This window comes from Hemicordylus capensis, chromosome 2, assembly GCF_027244095.1.
Source record: "Hemicordylus capensis ecotype Gifberg chromosome 2, rHemCap1.1.pri, whole genome shotgun sequence".
NCBI classification, from domain to species: Eukaryota; Metazoa; Chordata; class Lepidosauria; order Squamata; family Cordylidae; genus Hemicordylus; species Hemicordylus capensis.
In genome coordinates, this window is record NC_069658.1 from 338,179,353 (window position 1) to 338,199,410 (window position 20,058).

At 43.6% G+C, this 20,058-nt stretch overlaps 1 protein-coding gene across 3 annotated transcripts in view; it reads left to right on the forward strand.

The window, feature by feature from the left end:
* Positions 1-20,058, forward strand: part of LOC128342861 (LON peptidase N-terminal domain and RING finger protein 1-like) — a 62,050-nt gene that overhangs the window by 13,481 nt on the left and 28,511 nt on the right. For all 3 annotated transcript variants that reach the window (XM_053290905.1, XM_053290906.1, XM_053290904.1), the window contains exons 3-6: positions 6,421-6,543; positions 8,202-8,336; positions 10,684-10,795; positions 12,450-12,564. In XM_053290905.1, coding sequence (XP_053146880.1) covers positions 6,421-6,543; positions 8,202-8,336; positions 10,684-10,795; positions 12,450-12,564 — 485 coding nt within the window. The remainder of the gene's footprint in view (positions 1-6,420; positions 6,544-8,201; positions 8,337-10,683; positions 10,796-12,449; positions 12,565-20,058) is intronic.

Consider the following 20,058-nt stretch of genomic DNA (forward strand, 5'->3'; position numbering starts at 1 on the left):
CAGAGCAGCCCAGAAAAGGCTCAGGTTCAAGTTTCCACCAACTGAGCTGGTAGCAGCCACAAACCAGACCACACCAGATGATCTGAATAGGCAGCAGGGTTCATGAAGAAGAAGGCTTTCTCTTAAATACCTTAGACCCAAGCTGTTCAGGCTTTATAGGTAATAACTAGCACTTTGTATTCCGCCCAGAAACCTATTGGCAGCCAGTATAGTTATTTTAAAATGGCTGTAATATGACCTCTTTGGGTAACACCAGAGACCAGCTGTACCAGCTGCAGTTGCTGGACTATGTACATAGGCAGCCCAACATAGAACACATTGCAGTAGTCAGGTCTGGATGTTACCAGCATATGTATCACCGTTTTAAGTTTGTTTATCTCCATAAATGGATGTAGCTGGCCAAAGATGATAGAAAGCCCTCCTGGCCACTGCCTCAATCTGAGAAACCAGGGAGAGGTTTGGGTCCAGAAGTACTCCCAGACTGCATGCCTGCTCTTTCCAGAGGAGTGTAACCGCATCCAGAACAGGCAGATCTAAGCCACTTCCTAAGTTGCGACCTTCCACGATTAGTACCTTTGTCTTGCTTGGATACAATCTCAGTTTGTTCTCCCTCATCCATCGCAATACTGCCTCCAGGCAAGTATTTAGGAAGTTAGGCCATTTCCTGATGAAGTTGACATGGAGAAATAGATTTGGGTGTCATCAGTATATTAATAACACCCTGCACAAATTCCCTGATGATCTCTCACAGCGGTTTCATGTAGATGAAGCACTGGAGATAAAATGAAGCCCTATACAATAGCTTTCATTTTGAAGAGCAACAATCTCTAAGTGACACCATCTGGAACCTTCCTGAGAAGTAGGTGTGGAACCACTGCAAAGCAGTGCCTCCCACTCCCAACCCCTCCAGATGCTCCAGAAGGATACCATGGTCGATGGTATCGAAAACTGCCAAGAGATCCAAAGGGATCAACAGAATCACACTCCCCCTGTCAATTCCTAATTAGAGATCATCTCAACCCCATAGCCTACTCAAAAGCTAGTTTGAAATGGGTCCAGATAATCTGCTTCTTCCAAGACTGTCTGGAGCTGAGATGCCACCACCCTCTCAGTCACCTTGCCCAACCATGGGAGGTTGGAGACAGGCCTATAATTGCACAATTCTGAGGGATCCAATGCAGGTCTCTTCAACAGTGGTCTAATAATTGTTTCCTTGAGACAATTGAGGCATCCTTCCCTCCCTTAGAGAAGCATTAATGATTTTAACAAGACCCTCTCCAATAACCTCCCTGCTAAATTGTATAAGCTATGCTAAGCTCCCTAACCCTAAACCGTATAAGCCATGTTGGGCAAGGATCAAGAGGACAGGTAGTAAGGCAAAGTGTCCCAAGCAGCTTGTCCACATCATCGGGAGTCAGAGGTGCATCTAGGTAATTTTGGAGCCTGGACCTAAAGGCCTTTGGAGGCCCCCCCCCACTACAAGTTAAGTATCATTTTTTAACATGTAGGTTCTTGAGGGCATAAACCACACCACTCATGACAGACTAAAGAGTATTTAGGGGCCATCAGGGGATGTGGAGGCCCTTGACTTTGGCCCTGAAGTCCAGGGGTAAGAGCGCCTCTGTCGGGAGACACAAACTGAAATTGATCCAATTTAACCATACAAGGGGAGCTGCTGGACAGCTCCACAGTAGATTCTGCAGAAACTGTAGAGTCTAGTTCAGCTCATATATGAGAGATTTTATATGCAAAAAAACTCACTTAAAATATCACAACAGGTAACTGGTAGATCCAAATTCTCATTCAAGGGAGGAGGGCATGTCCTAGCCCTCTAACAACCCTTGACAATTCCGCTGGACATGAGCTTATAGTCTTCCATATAAAGGAAAGGAAAAGTTGTGCCATCGAGTCAGTTGATTCCTGGTGACCACAGAGTCATGTGGTTTTCTTGGTAGAATACAGGAGGGGTTTAACACGGCCATCTCCCATGCAGTATGAGATGATGCCTTTCAGCACCTTCCTATATCGCTGCTGCCCGATATAGGAATTACCCATATTCTGGGAAACACACCAGCGGGGATTCGAACCAACAGCTTCCTGCTCTCTAGGCAGGTTACTTTCCCCACTGCACCATTAAGTGGCAGTTCTTCCATATACCAAGCGTCTAATTTAGAAGTGGAGAGAGCACTTGAGAGCAATCATGTCCATTATTCCAAGTCTGAACCAGGGCATCAACAGCATTATTGGCAGAGCCAATCTTAAAGCCTTCCAAGGCTTCTTGGAATCCTCTTGGTTCCAATAGCCTTTTGGGGTAGACCATCCTAATAGGTCCTTCACTCCTGTGGAGGAGGATTGTGGCTGTGAGACTAACCTTAACCAGTTGGTGGTCCATACATGACAATGGGGAAATCACAGGAGTCCCCACCCACAGAACACTATCCTGGTCAGAGCAAAAAACCAAGTACAAGTACAGTGTGCTTCTGCAGTCCAAATTTGGTAGTGCTATGGTAAACGTAAGTGAATGTTTGTGAAATATCTTGGAGATCATGATAGATCATTATGTGGAGATATTTCAGTAGGCCTATTGTCCTTTTGTATGAAAGAAGTCCCAATGGATAGCAAGTTTCCTATACCAAAAGCACTTCTTGAGCGTATGAGCTTTTTGAAATAGTTTCTTAAAAACATCCTTTGCACCTTTGTTTTTTTGAACATAAGAATTTGTGGTGATGATTTCTCTCAATTTCTGTCAGTCATACGGCACTGATTTTTAAAAGAATGAGGTCAAGGTAATGATGTATTCAAATTTTATGAAGAAGGCTTATGACAAAACAGGTTCTAGACCCAAAGATGTAGACTTTCCAGAAAATGGTGAACTGGAAAACTCCCTATGCATTTCCTCAGAATGTGCATATTATTTCTCTCTTTCTCAACCCCCCCCCCCAAAAAAACCACGTTCATTTCCTGGTGTCCTAAATAGATTGTGATCTGATTTGGCATGCTATTTAAACTATGTATTTAGGCTGCTTTAAAAAACAAAAACCCACCACTATATTAATTTCCCATGCTATATCTTAAAGTTTTCTAGGTAACCAAGTAGTTAAACTGAAAGATTTGATTGTGGGGGGACCAATAAAGATATTTACTGTGGTTTAAATATTGAATGGAAACAAAACTTTATGTGGAAAGACATTATTGTTATTGAAATACTCAAATCAATAAAACACACATGTACTCTCTCACATACTTCCTAGGAATAAACACCTGAAAAACATTAATTGCAACTCTGACCTTGCCAAACTCGCCTCATATGGTATTGTATTGACATCCATTCATTGTTACTACAGGTAATACATTTTAAGAAACAATGAATTTGTAGGAATCAAATTTTTTCTACAGAAAAATTTCAGCTCCACATTTCTATCTAGACCTGCATCCCCATGATAGCCTCTTCTGTGCCTCTTCTTATGAATACAGATTTGAATTTGTGATTGTAATAGAGCAAGAACTGAATCTATGTGATTGTATTTGATTGTCATAAGAAACTGCTTCATTATTTTTTCTAAGTACATGTTTTTACAACAGATGCTTCATTATTATAAAGCTGTGTTCCAAAAGCTTTCTTTACTTTGACCGAGGATAATTCCCTTGATGTTTTCGTGTCGCCCCTTTTCTTCCCCACTTCCTGATTTATTTATTTTTTAATGTTAAAGAATTTGGTCTTATGTCCTTGCCAAACTCCAGCTTTTTTATGATGCCACAGGAATGTCTTGAACTCCCCTGTGTTCAGAGCCCACAGTTGTACAGCTACAGTGTGGCATAATTAAAAAACAACAACAAGATGTTCTAGTAAGACAATGAGGCTGTTCTCATGATTGGGGGAAACTAGACTATAAGGAGCCTGGTTTCCCCCCATTGTGAGAAGCACCGGGCAAACCCAGTGGTTCTCTGGAGGCTAGCCCACCAAAGAAGCCCTCCCCTTAAACAGGGTTAGCAGAGCGAGTGTTCCACTAACCCCGTTTTCCCAATTGTGAGTCGTGGCAACTCGTGAGGAGACCCCCAAGCCCCCTGGTCTCGGGGCACTCCTCAGAATGTCCCATGTACTTGTGCGGGGCATCCTGGTACTTCAAGGGCCGGGCAGCCCCCAATCCATGCAGCCCATACGGGCTCCATGATGGAGCCAGTAGTGTGGGTGGCCAATCTGGCTGCCCAGCAACGAGAAACTGCTCATCTGTGGGGAGAGTGGGCTAAGCCCGCTCTCCTCACAGAGCTCAGTACTGCTCATGTGGAGAGCCTCCTAATCTTCCTACTTTCCTTTCACTGTCCCTACAACTGGACTGAATTTGGTCCAAAGTGCTTAAGCAGTCCACAAGTTAGCCCACTTGCACCTCAAATGTTCATGCATCTACCATCTTGAATTAGGGTGAATGACATCACCACAAACCATGCATTGGGGGTGTCCCTATGTGCCTACAACTGTACCAAATTTGGTCCAAATCAGTTCCCACTTGCACCTCAAATGTTCATGTGTCCACCATCAGGGTAGATAACATCATTACAAACTACGCCCTTGAGCTGTCCCTATATGTCCCTACATCAGTAGCAAATTTGGTTCAAATCGGTTAGGCAGTTCACATATTAGCCCACTTGTGCCTCAGATGTTTACGTGCCCACCATCTTGAAATGGGGTGGATGACATCATAATGAACTATGCTGTTGAGGTGTCCCTATGTGTCCCTACAACTCTACTCAATTTGGTTCATATTGGTTCAGTCATTGCAAAGTTGTTGGGGTGGGAGCACACACAGACAGGCACATACACAGAATTCCGGATGATCTCATAAGTCTACTGGAAAGTAGGTTAAAAAACAACAACAACCTAAACCCACAATACCAAGAAGTAGTAAACAGATGGTCAAGAGATTTCTGTTGTCTTGCGAATTGCACTGAGAGAACAGAGGGCACAATTCTGGCACTGATGCATAGGAATGAATGTGAAACTTCTGAATGTCAGCACCTTGCCTGTAGCCCTTGTACAGCTGTTCACTGATAATCATGAACTTGGAAATTCTCCTGACAGTCTCACTGGGTGGATCTTGTTCAGAAACACACTAACCAAATCTGTCAATGAAGCGTTAAGTTTCAAATATAGAATGTAAACACTCCATTATGCTAATTGGTTCATTTGTCAATGCTCGTTAAGCTCAGTGTGCCTAGACATCTTTATTGGGTTAAAAAAATATATCCCCACCCTGAAAGCTGTCTGGCTTCTTGTCATACATAATCTTTGTTCAGCCAAGCTTATTGCTTGCATGTCAGCAAGCTAATAAGGCAGAAGTGGCTGGAAAGAGAGCCCCGGTTTCTACTATAGTGAACACAGTGGAGGTGGTCTAGATCAATGGTATCAGATCAGGTGAAGGTCTTTTTGGTTTCTGTAATTATTAATCAATCAATTAATTATTGATTAATTAAATATAATGATTATTATATTAATTAGTTAATTAAAATTATATAAAACTGAGAAGCTGAGGGACAGCATTCAAATGCTAGTAATCAAAGCACTGATCACCCCATGGAATTAGAATAATATTCAGTAGTCCAAAAACTTTTGGTTTAAGATGGGAGTTAAGGTGCTTTACATTTTCACTCGTGCTCGATAAAGAATGGAGATGGCAAGTTAAGGTGCCCATCTTAACTTCCACACCATATAAGCTGTAAAGACTTTGTACAGTCTGGTATAGGATGATGGCTTTAGAAGTGAGGCTCCATGCACCCAGGCTTCTCCTTGATCAGAGATGCATCAGGCAGAAATTCATCAGGGGAACCTCTAGAAAGTAATTAGGGGAACTGCACCTGTTAAATGTCTGCCTGGATACATAAATTCCCAGTCCCTTGTCCAACTGAAAGGCCAAGGCAAAATGTGGTACCAGTGGGTTAGTACTTGGTGACTGGGACCCCTGCTTTTCAGCATATCTTTTACTCCAAAGGGCCAGTAGGGGTTCCAATTACTAATCTTCCTTTTCAGTTCTCAATGGCCTTAGACAGCTCCATCACAGTTAACTGAGCCTGTGACCTAGAACACACTCTGGAATCCTCTGCAGCAGATTGTGATTGTGCAGGGAGCTCAATCTTAGATGCACACTCATTTTGCATGTAAGGTCATCTAAATCTGAGATAGGACAGAGAGCTTGGCATGGTGCTGCCAAAGCTTTGTGTCTGAATTCAAAAGCCCCTCATGGTTTCATTCCACCACTGTCTCTACATTTAAGTGTGTTTCTGTATCATATTTTGGTTAGAAGTAACTGGTGAGCACAGCAGGCAATCATTTCCATGTGCAGGCTTCTGCAGTAGCAGAAGTAATCTGAAGGTTTAGCAAGCTTGGGAACTGCTGTTCAGAGCAATGTGGTGTTCATTCCTCTGCAGGGCTTTTTTAGAAAGGGAAAGGTACTCCTGGAGATGGGACAGAAATCTGAGGCCCTGCTGCAGTTTCAACATTGCCTCATGCTGGATTCCAATTTCCATGCTGCTTGGTATGAGACAGAAAAGGTAAATGCACAGTAGCCATTTAGTTCCAGATTAAGAGAATTAACATACAAATATTACTTTGGCATTGGCAAATTCTGGTACTGAGCTTTCTATGATTTTTGCAAAATAGCATGAGGTCCTTCCGCTGTCACCACATTGATCGTGCCTCCCTGGATTACTTAAAAGCAAGGGAACAGTTCAGACGTTATATCCAGGCTGGCCGTGCCCACATGCAGCTGGGGAGCTGAATGAGCCCTTCTCTCTTCCCCTCCTAGTATTCCATTCTCCTAATCATATGGGCTGGGATGGAGTTCATTTTATCTCAGTTTTTAAGTAAATGAGTGTTTTAATTTATACACTCCAAATTTTCCTCCTTGGAGGAACTAAGCATGAGATGGTGCTAACAGAGACTGCCCTGAAACAAAATGAAAGTCCAGGTGAGGTAGGCACTAGTGCTGTTCAATATTTGATCATATAGCTTAGACCAGTAGTTGTCAACCACGGGTACATGAATTCCTGGAGGTACTTTTAAGACTTGTCAGGGATACCAGGAGCCCTCCTACCTGCCCAACTCACTGACTGGTGATTAGGATGCAGCTCTGTTGCCTCCAGAGGACTTACATCCAGATTGAGTTACTTATGAGTGGTACTACTGAAATTAGTGGGGCAAGTTTACTTGTTCTGTTAATTTCAGTTGGAGTAGTCACAGGTAACTTAGTTTGGATGTAAGCCACTGACTATAATTGTCTGTCTCATAACTGTATTATTTAAATTTATGCCTGTGTGCGTGCATGCGCGCGCGCGTGCGTGCACACACACACACACACACACAATGTCTATGAGCTGAAAGTTTCAGACAGAAGGGCTACACTTGTTACAAAAGGCTAAAAACCCCTGACTGAGAAAACTGGAGCAATGTGTGTGTGTTGAAGGTGGTGCGGGAGAGAGCTTCTTCTTTATATACAAAGCCAGGTAGTTAAGGAGTTTTTAAGTTAAAGAGTGGAAAAAACATAGGTGAAGTAGAGTGATCTTGTAGTGCTCCAAAACATGTAGCAGCTAGGTTCCTATGGGGACTGGAGTCCCAAGGCTTGGAAACCTTACCCATAAAAACAGCCCTACTGGATTAGGTCCAAGGCCTATCTAGTCCAGCATCTTGTTTCACACAGTGACCCTCCAGATGCCTCTGGGAAGTCCACAGGCAAGAGGTGTGGGCACGCCCTCTCTCCTGCTCTTTCTTCCCTGCAACTGGTATTTAGAGACCTGGACTCTCACTTGGGTGGCCTCTTAAATATATTCTACTTCACTGAAGTAACACCATATATGATAGTTAGCTGCTAATGAGTTCTACTCTTAACATTTGGTCTCTCTGACATGTATTTTAATCAGGCATATTGTTAGTGAACTGTTAGAGTTCCAGTTTCCCTTTCCCTTTCATTCTGCTCAGTGAAAGGGAAATACTTTTAAAAAGGAAGGTTGACTTTAAGACCTTTTGTTAAATGTGTTTTGGTGCCATCAGACATAACTGGAATCTGCATTCTAGTTTGTATGGGAGGGAGGGAGGGAGGGAAGTGTGGTGAATTCTATAGCAGCCACTTTCCTGTAGTGTCACTTAAAAGCTGATGTCTACTTAGTAGTTACTCTCTTTTCGAAAATAAAGTAATGTATTTTCTTGTTACCAGATTCTTATGAACGATGGCTCCCCTCTTACAGGCACTGTTGTGGAGGTAAAGAGTGATGCCAGTCATAACCTGAAAGGGTCTAATTCAGGGAAAGAGCTAACTTTACTTGTGCCTTTGGAAGGAGAACCTCTACAGGTAAGTACAGGAAGCCTTCGTTATCCACGGACTCACAGATCGTGGTTTCGCATATCCGCAGTTGGGTCTTAGAGACCCAGTTTCATTATCTGCAGGTAGAAAACTAGGCAGAATTCGCCTATCCGTGGTTTTGAGTGGCTGGAAATGATTTCTGATGTTATTTCTGGCTGCCATTTTACAGCAGAGAGCCATTTTGTGGCATTTTAATTTGGCAAATGTTCGCCCAAAATTTGCAAACTGGTGAGAATTCGAACCCAACTCAAACTGGTTCTAAGAGGTTCTACATAGGGTATAATGGGGACACGAACCGGCCCAATTATTTCCTATGCAGAGCACCTAGTGGCACAAAAGCAGGGTGGGTGGTAGGCACCCTCGGGTTGCCTACTGAGGGTTGCCTACCACCCACCAAACCCCAAAGCAATCGGACACGATTTTTAATTATTTGCGATTTTTAATTATTTGAGGGGAAGATTTTCCAATCTTTTGTGTTTTCCCCATAGGGAATAATTGGGACTCAAACCAGCCCATTATTCCCTATGCAGAGCACCTAGGGGCACAAAACTGGGGTGGGTGGTAGGGCTAGAGTTAGTGTGGAGAGCCATTTTGTGGCTTTTTAATTTGGCGAATGTTCCCATAGAGGATAATGGGGAAATGAACTGGCCTATTATTCCCTACGCAGAGCACCTATGGGCACAAAACTGGAGTGGGTAGTAGGCACTGAACTGCAAAACAATTTCCCCCATAGGGAATAATGGGGATTTGAGGATGCCCCAACTGCCCCCCTGGGAGGTTCCTGGGCACCAAAGTGGGTTTAGAGGCAAGGCACCTTCTGCTACAACTCCCCCCAGCAGCCCCAAGCCAGTGGGGCTCATGGTTTTTCTTTTATAAATTTTTAAAGATTTTAGCCTGTCTCAATGCAATGAATAGGAATTTCTCCCCCGTTCAAAAATATAGAACAATGTGTGACTTAATGAACTCTGTGTGACCTCAGAGTTTGAGGGGGGAAAGAAAAAAGAAATTCCTATTGCATTGCGACAGGCTAAAAATTCAGGAACCCCCGGGGGGGCAGTTGGGGGGCAGTTGGGGCATCCTCAAATCCCCATAATTCCCTTTGGGAAAAACACAAAAATTTGAAAAATCTTCAGAAAATCATTAAAAATCTCAGGAGTGTCCAATTGTTTTGCAGTTTGGTGGGTGGTAGGCACTCCCATGTGCCTACCACCCACCCCAGGTTTGTGCCCCTAGGTGCTCTGCATAGGGAATAATGGGTCAGTTTGAGTCCCCATTATACACTAAGGGAAAACGCAAAAAAAATTAAAAAAATTTCCAAAAATTTAAAAATCACAGGAGTGTCCTATTGCTTTGGGTTTGGGTGGTAGTTGGTACCCATGGGTGCCTACCACCCCAACCCAGTTTTGGAGGCTCAAACCAGTTCAAATAGAACCAGGCTCTCTTTGGTTCAAACTTGGACCAGCATTACCAATTCAGTGTCCTGTTTGCTTCAAGTTCGAACCTTCAAACTGAACCAGTTCAAATTCAAACCTGTTTGCACAGCTCTAGTGCCTATAGGTGAGAATGGATGCCCTGCAAATAATGAGGGCCACCTGTATCATGAAGTGTCTGCAGGAATTGTAATTTTAGACATGATGTAAAGGGGAGGTATGTATTGGAATAGGGGTGTGTGTGTGTGTGTGTGTGTGTGTGTGTGTGTGTGTATGCGCACGTGTGTATATGTGCATGCTCATACACACATCATATGCACCAGCTATCTAGCATACAGTGGTGTTTGACAATTAATCATGGATATTTCTAGGGGATCCAGGCTTTGTACATCCCTCTACTGAGTGGGATTTGACCTTACTGAAGAATCTAAACTCTCTTAATAGGAGTGGGGAAATTGCAGTTTCTGGCAAAAGTTCTAATTGTAATAAAACAGACATGCAGTCAGTAAGTTAAAATTTTTGCAAGATGTAGTGGAGTAGGAACATTTTAATATTTCTCAACTCTAATAATCTCTTTCATGTCTTTCTTTTAAATGTTGTGTTTTATAGCTGCTTCCCTGATACACAAAAGGAAATCTTATGTAGATTTAACTAAAGGTTTATTCAGCAACAACTCCATTTTCTCCTTCTCCTTCTCCTCCCTTTTCCTAACTGAGTCCCCCCACACTAGCTACAGGATCCCCCCTGGGGCAAATGTCAAAACAAACTGTAAAGGATTACTAGATAGGATACAACATATTCTGTCTCTCTCCATACATTAACGTCATCTGTAGTCTTGACCACTGTTGAGTTCATTGGTCTGATCTCACATTTCTTGAATTAACAATTTAAAAATCATTTAATAGGATTTGAAGGGAAAACAGGAGGCTGGCTGTGCTCAAAAGCAGGCAGAACTTTCTGTGCCAGGGTGGTTGAGGAAGAAGTCAAATTCAAATGCCTCTACAAAGAAGGAAATGGGTGAGAATATTAAAAAAATGTCTGTATAATTGACAAATACACTTTGGGGGTCTCTGGAGAGAAAAAAATAGAACGTTATTTATTGCTTGGGGTTACTTTCACTGGACTGAATTTCTCTTTACATAACGTCTTAAGTGCCTTTGTCTGAATTATTCAAATAGTCTATATTGGGTGCAATATGAGCCCTCTTCACCTTATGATATGGCCCCTTTGGTAATGGATATTGATAGAAAATAAGGAAATACTTATAACAAGGGAGTGGTAACTTCTTCGCTCAGCCATGTTAATATTCATCCAGTTGTTTCCAAGAAGCAAAAATAAATAAATAAGTAGTCTTAATATTCCCAGTTTGTTTTTGATACAAAAAGTCAATTGCTCATTGGTTGCAGTCTTTATGGTGCCAGACTTCAATATTTATGGAACTATCTGAATGGTTTCAATACAGACCTGTCTAAAAAGATAGGAGAAGGGAGAACAAATCTTCCTTTTTTTAAAGTGCCAGATAGCTAAGTCTGATTACACAGTGCCATGGTTAGTGCTGGCAAAGTAATGTAGTGGGAAAGTGTTCTTGAGCTAAATGCTGTTTATTTAAAAAAATTTATATCCTGGATGTCCCATCCGGCAGGGATAAGACACTTTGCCTTTTATCTGGCATGCTTACAATGAGTTATCCGTGGCAAGTAGCCTGCTCCTCTGCAAACCTCATAGGGCTGTTTCATACATTATGCCACAGCAAATCTGGTTTTACCTGTTGGAGATCCAGCTCCAGATGGCATCAACCTTTTGTACCAATAACCCTAATGACCACTAGGGGCATTGGGGAGTAGAGATAGTCAGTTAGGGTCAACCTTTCTTTCCTGTTTATCTCTGCCTATATGGCCCCTCAAGTGATAGAGTGACTTGCCCCGGGGCCCACACCCCACCAGGGCTCTCTAAGGACAGCCCTGCTGAGCACCATGCTTCTATAGGTCTCTCTCTGATCGTGTAGCCAGCAGTTAGATATAGGACTTTTCTATCATCATATACTTCTTAATAAGGTAGAATAGTTTAATCTCCAATCAAATGGTTTTAACCTTTTATATTTGTTTTAATTGTTTTTATGTTATTGTTAACCACCCAGAGACGAAAGTTTGGGTGGTATACAAATCAAATCAATCAATCAATCAATAAATCTCCATACTTATCATTTACAAGCTATTGCCCCTGAGATCTTGTTCACTTCTGCTGTAATGGGAGTGAATTAGTGAAATACTCTGCTATATGATTAATTACCTCCACATTACCATCAAGCTTCCACTCCACAGGAAGCTGAAGTGAGTGCAAGCACATACTTGTCACAGTTCCACTTTGAGTGTACACCTAAAAATGTAATGTGTGAAGTGGCCCTTATGGGTGGAATTTCACTTGCCATTCAAATGTAACATGAGACAAAAGTAGCCCTTTGGTTGGCCTTAAGGCCACTAGGCTCCATTGACACAAAACACCTGAGTTCTGTCCCTTTTTCTGCTGTGACTTTGTTGACTGTATCCATTTGTGCATCAGATCGTCATGTAGAATGATGAGAGAGCAAAGTTGATAGGGTAAGAGACTTAAGGATGAGGGCAGTGTGTGATGTTCAAGGTCTTTCTTTTACTCGTTCCTTTTATAATCCTAGATATGAGAGAGGAAGCATCAGCGGAAACCAGAGGAATCAAGTCTACCCAGGGCTACCAACCTGACTTTGGAGCCCTCCTGAGTCCATCTGACCTGGAATGCTCTCTTTGCATACGGTCAGTTTCTAGCAGCACTGAGACAATGGCTGCTTGATAAAGACTGCTTAGCTTGGTGTAAAAGTGTGTATTATGTCATCTGCATAAGTTTCTAGCTAGCATACAATTTGTGGGTGGGCAGTGGTGGTGGAATGCCAATAGCGCAAGTAGAAATGTAAAAGGTGTGTGTCTTCCCACTCTTTAAAATAGTCCCCCCCCGGGGGGGCGGAATTAAATGTATGTAATGCTTACTTATCAAAACTTAGCTTATCTTGCTGCTTTCTACTTTAAGATCATTGGCTGAAATGCTATGTACGTTTATGGAGGCGGGGCAAGCGTGCCATCATCATGGCACCTCATGGTAACTGTAGATCAGGGGTCTCAGATTCACGGCCGTGTGCCATCTACAGCCTGCACAGTTCTACAATCTAGTCCGCAAAATAATTTTGCAAAAAGTTATTTAATCAGGCCGATGCTTGACTGGTCAGTTGTATTGTTGAAATTTAATTTGCTCCTGTCACTTTAAATAACCCTCTAACAATGCCAGGCAACCCACTTGGATTGGCCACTTGAAGTGAGATGCAGTGTGCTGCCCTCGTGGTGCTGGAGTGATAGTGAAGCAAGGGACAGGCCAGTGAGTGATGCTGGAGGCTGAGCAGCAATGACGGAAATGGATTCCGAGCTGGGAAAGCTCACCGCACTTATCCAGCTTAGTTGGCTGCGTTCAAGCAAACCACATGGAACTGATGAAGCTGTACCAGTGCTGGGGAGACAGTGGAACTTCACCAGCTCAGGGTCCATCTTGTCTCCACGGCTCGGCCTCCAGCAGCATCCACTTGCCTGTCGCCCACTCTGCTGTTGTCCTAGCAAGCACTGGTCTTGCCTGACTTTCTCATTTGCCTTCTTCATCTCCGGGGGAGACAGTGGAACAATGGGGATAAGTAGGCAAAGCAGCCAGACGTGCAACACTGCTACAGGAAGGGCAGCACCAGTAGGCAGAGCACACCCCAAGGAGGGGCATTGGGGGCAAGTGAGGGGGAAGAGGGGTGGTGTTAGGGAGCTGCAGCAGGGGCCTTCCTCAGAGCAGCATTTGCGCCTGTACAGTGCGACCCCACAAGCATCACAAGTGCGTGTTGACATGTATTTGTGATGCTCGCACCTGTACAGTGCGACTGGTGAGTGTCGCAAATCCGTGATGTCACGCACTTTGCAATGCTCACAAGTTTCACTGTGCCGGCACAAGTGTCGCGAGCGCCTGGCCAGGCCCAGCCCAGGACCTGTGGCTTTGCCATCACAGCACAGTGCATGTTAGTGTGGGGGAGGCTTCGCCTGCGGGGGACCCCCCCTCCAAAGCCCTGCATGTTCGGGCTACAAAAATGCCTAGGTGCGCCCCTGGGGTCCAGACCAGGGACCGGGATGGGGTGGGGCTGACAAGGCAAAAGAGCCAGGATAAGGAGGAGAGGTAGCTCTTGCTCACTACCCTTTTGTGCTACATATATTCTCTGATTGTGCATACCGCCCACAGTTTGAGCTGACTGAGGAGCACTAAGGGGAATTGTTTTGACCCCACCCCCCACATTACCTCAAAGAAAGGGTTTTTGTCAAATTTTTATTTATTTATTTTATTTAACATATTTATATACCACCCACTACCAAAGTCTCTGTCCACCTTCAGTGGCGCAGGGGGAAATGCTTGACTAACAAGCAGAAGGTTGCCAGTTCGAATCCCCGCTGGTACTATATCAGGCAGCAGCAATATAGGAAGATGTGGAAAGGCATCATCTCGTACTGTGCGGGAGATGGCAATGGTAAACCCCTCCTGTATTCTACCAAAGAAAACCACAGGGCTCTGTGGACGCCAGGAGTCGAAATCGACTTGACGGCACACTTTACCTTTACCTTACCAAAGGTGGCTTAGAACAACAAAACAGACAAATTTTTAAACACATTTAAAACATGTTTGAATCAGCTTGGCTTCCCAAAAGGGAGTGCAAGTCTAAGTTTGAACCGGTCCGGCCCTGGTTCAAGCTGGACCAGTTCAAACCAGTTCAGTGTTCTGCTTGTAAGGGGGATTCTGGTAAAGATTGAGCTTGAACTGGGCTGCAGCCAGCCTGGGGGCTGGCAGGGGTTGAGGGGAGCTGCTGTCCCCGCTGCCACTTGCTAGGGGTAAGGTCCCCTGACTCCCCTTTCTTTTAACCTTAGGTAAGCCCCCTGCCCCTTTGTTCATAAAGGGAAATCTTTACCTGATTTCCCTTTATGAGCAGAACCCGGCATGTGTTTCGACCAGTCCAGCAATCGAACTGGCTTGTCCTGGTTTGGAACTGGAATTGGACTGGGCCAGGTTGGTTGTAATTTGGTTCAAATGTAAATCAAACCGACCTGACTGGTTCTGTGCATATCCCTACTTACAGCTGTGTAGCAATATTATTTTAAAACACTGCTTTAAAGTATATGTTACTCTTCATTCTGAAAGAAAATATTTCAAGATTTTTTTTCCCAGTTCCCCCCCCCTCCCAGAAAATTTCCTCATTACAGGCCTCAAGGATAGGGGCATTTTGCCCCCATTTTATTTGCCTGGGCCTTAAATCTCTAGATATGATCGAGGCATAAAATGGTGTACAATTAAGCCAGTTTAGTGCTGGCTACACCCTCTCATGATAAAGCATTTCTAGTCTGTGCACAGTTAAGAGAAACTAGGTGATAACTAGAAATACATGAGGCATGTATTTCTTGGGTTAGGCCCACCCCTGTCAGAAGGGGTTGCATAGAAGTAATAAGGAGCACTGCTTCCATGGAGAACCTACTGGAAAATACAGTCGCCTAGGGATGTAGGGCTAAAATAGTCTGAGGTAGCCAAATTACAGTTGGCATACATATAGTACTTGGTGTCAAAGAGGTTACAGATGGAAGGTAGGCAGATAGGCCTTCAAGACTGGGCTGGCTTTGCAATATAGCGTACAGTGATGGGATTTGTGATTGAGACAACTGATGCTCAAACTAGAACTCGCCAGAGGGCATGTTTCACAATTAAGATCATTATTGAGCTCAGTATGCCAGTACAGTTATACAACTGTTCCAGTCTCTCTGATGACTGTGTAATGATTTGGTTTTGATTTCATATGGAGGCTTGTATTTTGTAGAAAGAAAATGGAGGTCTTCTGAGATTTAAAAGACCTCCACTTAAAGAGACTTTAAAAATTCCACTTGAGAATTAAAAGACATATAGGGCCGCTCCCTTTTCTCTTCTAAGCAAAGTTGCAGGTTTGTAACTCTGAAATATTGTCATATTTCAAAATTTGACAATTTTGAAAAATCTTCATGCTACATTATAGTAGTGGTTCATGTATGATAAAGTTGGTAGTGATTGCTTTTTTATGCTGTATTTATTTATTTCTGACATTGGGCTATTATTTATTTTTATGATTTCATTTAGAAAATGATAAAATTTCTAGGCATTTTACAAACTAATTAAAAAACCCCAGTTAAAATACAGAAATTAAAACAGAACCAATTAAAACCAGTTTAAAATAACCATCAAAACATTTAAAAATAATCATAAAAATGATTATAGATATTTTAATAGATAAATTAAAATACATGTGGTTTTTAGGCAGTTATCCGCCTTGGCACTGGGTCATAGCTCAATGACAGAGTCCATGCTGTGCATGCAAGTTCATTCCCTGGCAATTCCAGGTAGGGCTGGGAAAAACCCTTCTCTGTCTGGAGAGTCAGTGCCAGTCAATGGAAAGAATACTGACCCAGATGGGCCAGTGGTCTGACTTGGTGGAAGGCAACTTCTTATTAGGGATATGCATGGAACCAGTTCAGTGCTCCCTTCCTGGAGCACTGAACCGGTTCCATCCACTGGCGTTTGAACCAGTTAGGAGGGTGGGAGGGTTACTTTTAATGACTGCCTACCCATCAGCCCCCACTCCGCCATTTTTCCCCTGCTGGTGCTCTCCCCCAAAGCAGATGCGCTGGGCTGCAGCATTCCTGCTTGCAGCCCTGATAAGTGTTGCCACTCTCATGGCCTGTGTGAGCGTTGCCATACTGATCGGGGCTGCAAGCAGGAACGCTGCAGCCTAGCACCCCTGCTGTTTTGGAGAACACCAGTGGGGGGAAAGTGGCAGGGTGGGGGCTGACAGGTAGGCAGAGCCTTCCCTGTCATTTAAAGCAAACCCCACCCTCCTGGGAGTGCTACGGACCGATTCCATGCACATCCCTACTTCTGTTCAGGCACTGACCAGATCTAAGCCTGCTTAGCTTCATCAAGGTGACTATCTCGTGTTATCAAACCATGCCCTGGGAATAGTCATGAATGTGGTTCTTTCTTCCATGGCCCAATTAAATAGATCCCTTGTCTGTTTTTAGAGAAGCCTTATCCAGACTTCCTTTCACCATCAATCAAGGGAATGATGGAGAGAAGTGCAAGTGAAGGATGTCTAGCTCCTGTGGGGATGATCTCTCAAGATTTGAAAGCTTAATTCCCTCAAGTCCAGCCAAATGGCTGATGGTCAGCAAGGATTTGTACCTGTAATTAAGTAATGTCTTTATTTCATTATTGTCACTAATGCTCATCTACCTCAACTTAGTTAAGGCATGTTATGTGACTGTGTGCCATTAAAGTCACTGTAAGGCTTTAGCAGTATGGAGGAGAGACAAATGAAAGAAATGTTGTATACCACAAATGAGCAAGCAATGTTTATTTGGGCTAGTATTCTGCCAAAAACAAAATAAATATTTTTTTTTTTAAAGAAAAAAAGAGTTGCCAGAAAAAAATCTCTGGCAAATCTGGAAGCTGCAGCAATGAGGAGGGGGTGGGGGGAAGTGGCTTCCTCTCATGGAACCGCATGAGCACTGTATTATGACAGCGATAGCAGCTGGTGGGGTTTTGTGTGTGTGCTTGTAGAGTCTTTGTTCTTAATCACAAAGTTGTTTCTAGTCATGAGGTCAGAACTTGAAAACATTGCCTGTGAAAACATAGGTGTACCCATTTGGAGTCTCAAGCAGATAGGCAGCAAGCTTTTCCCAGTTAACTTTACCGGCTCCTGAAATGGTTGGAAGGCATTCTTAACTGTGTTGGAGTGATGAGGAGATGGATGACCCATTCGATGCACAGCTGACTGGAGTAAACCTCTGGGATATGCAGACACTTAAGACCTCTGATGTGAGCTTAATGTAAGCATCTGTGCTGTATCGGGAGCAATGGCTGGGGTTGTTGTGTACATTCTTCTTTAACTTGAGTGCATATGAGCACTTTCCCCACATAACTTCTACATGCAGATCAGATGTGGGAGAGGGAATAGGATTGCACCTCCTTCCACTCCAATCTCCATGCATTGGATCAAAGGTGAGAACAGGCTTTCCATGCCTAGGGTCTGAGCAATTAGAGTTCCCAGCTGGAAGCATCCATGTGCAGTTCTATGTATCCCTGTGCACAGAGCCTGCTGTTCTCCCTTTTGACCCAATGTATGGAGCTTGCGGGGGGATTGGGGTCAGGGAGCACAACCCCACCCCCACACATTTACTCTGCACACAGTGATTATGTAAGAAGAGTGTTGCTTTCATGGGATAATTCATGCTATGTTGGTGCTGATGCAAATGAAGATTGCACATACAGCTTTGCAACCTCAGTCCAGTCCAGTCCAGGCTAGAGCTCCCTTTTCCATTTCCTAATCTTCCTCAGTCCTGACTTTCTGAGAAGCCTCCCAGGCATATCCATTCTAACCTCTCTCCTTTCAGGGACAAGGAAGGGATAGAATCTAACAAGCTAGAAAACCTAGGAAGACCAGAAGACACAGAAACCCTGTGGGTGACAGTACAAGGCCTGAAAGGAAACGTGCTACTGCGGATGTGCTGTTGCCCTCCGGATCAAAATGCTGACAGTGACTAGGAGTTGCAGCAGAAAATTAGAGAGGCATCAAGGAGAGGCAGGGCTGTAATAATGGGTGACGTCAATTACCCACACATAGACTGAGTCAATTCACAGTTCAGGTAATAATAAAGATGTCAAATTTCTAGATACGCTCAATGGCTGTGCCCTAGAACAGTTGGTCTTGAAACCAACCAGAGAAGGTGACCTTGAACTTAATCCTGAGTGGCACCCAGGACCTGGAGCATGATGTCAGTGTCATAGACCCTTTAGGGAACAGTGACCATAGTGCCATCAAATTCAGCATACCTGAGGGGAGAGAATCACCAAGGAAGTCTAACACAGACACTTTGCATTTCAGAAGAGGAAACTTTTCCAAAATGAGGAGTAAAGTGAAAAGAAAGCTGAAAGGGAAAATCAGGAGAGTCACTTCTCTCCAGAATGCATGGAGTTTACACAAAACCACAATACTAGAAGCCCAGTTAGAATATATACCAAAAGGGTGGGAAGGTATCACTAAGTCCAGGAGGATGCCAGCATGGATAACAGGTAAAGTCAAGGAAACCATAAAGGAGAAGAAGACTTTCTTCCAAAATTGGAAGGCCTGGCCAGATGAGGAGAACAGAAAGGAACACAAACTCTGGCAAAAGAAATGCAAGGTGACAATAAGGGAGGAGAAAAAAGAGTTTGAGGAACATTTCGCTAAAAGCATCAAGGGGAATAACAAAAACTTATTTAAATACATCAGATGCAGGAAACCTGCCAGGGAGGCAGTTGGACCATTAGACAATGAGGGAGTGAAAGAGATTATTAAGGAGGATATGGAGGTTTCAGAGAAGCTAAATGAGTTCTTTGCGTCTGTCTTCAAGGCAGAGGATACTGAGAACATACCTGTTCTTGAAACAGGCTTTTCAGGGATGGAGGCTAAAGAACGGAGTCAGATAGAAGTGACAAGAGTTGATGTTCTAAACTGTCTGGAAAAAATGAAAACTAGCAAATCTCCAGGGCCGGATGACATCCATCCAAGAGTCCTCAAAGAACTCAAATGCAAAATTGCCAACCTCCTTGCTAAAATATATAACTTATCTCTGCAATCGGGTAAGCAGTGAGGTGGCCAAATTTGCAGATGATACCAAACTCTTTCAGGTAGTGAAATCCAAAACAGATTGTGGGGGGCTCCAAAAGGATGTCTCCAAACTGGGTGAGTGGGCGACAAAATGGCAAATGCAGTTCAGTGTTGGCAAGTGTAAAGTGATGCACATTGGGACAAAAAACCCCAACTTCAAGTATATGCTGATGGATCTGAGCTGTCAGAGACTGACCAGGAGAGGTATCTTGGGGTTGTGGTGGACAGCTCGTTGAAAATGTTGACTCAATGTGCGGCAGCTGTGAAAAAGGCCAATTCCATGCTAGGGATCATTAGGATTGAAAATAAAACTGCTAATATTATAATGACCTTATACAAATATAAGTATGGTGCGGCCACACTTGGAGTACTGCGTACAATTCTGGTCACCACATCCAAAGAAGGACATGGTAGAACTGGAAAAGGTGCAGAAGAGGGCAACCAAGATGATCATGGGCCTAGAGCACCTTCCTTATGAGGCAAGACTACAACACCTGGGGCTATTTAGTTTCAAAAA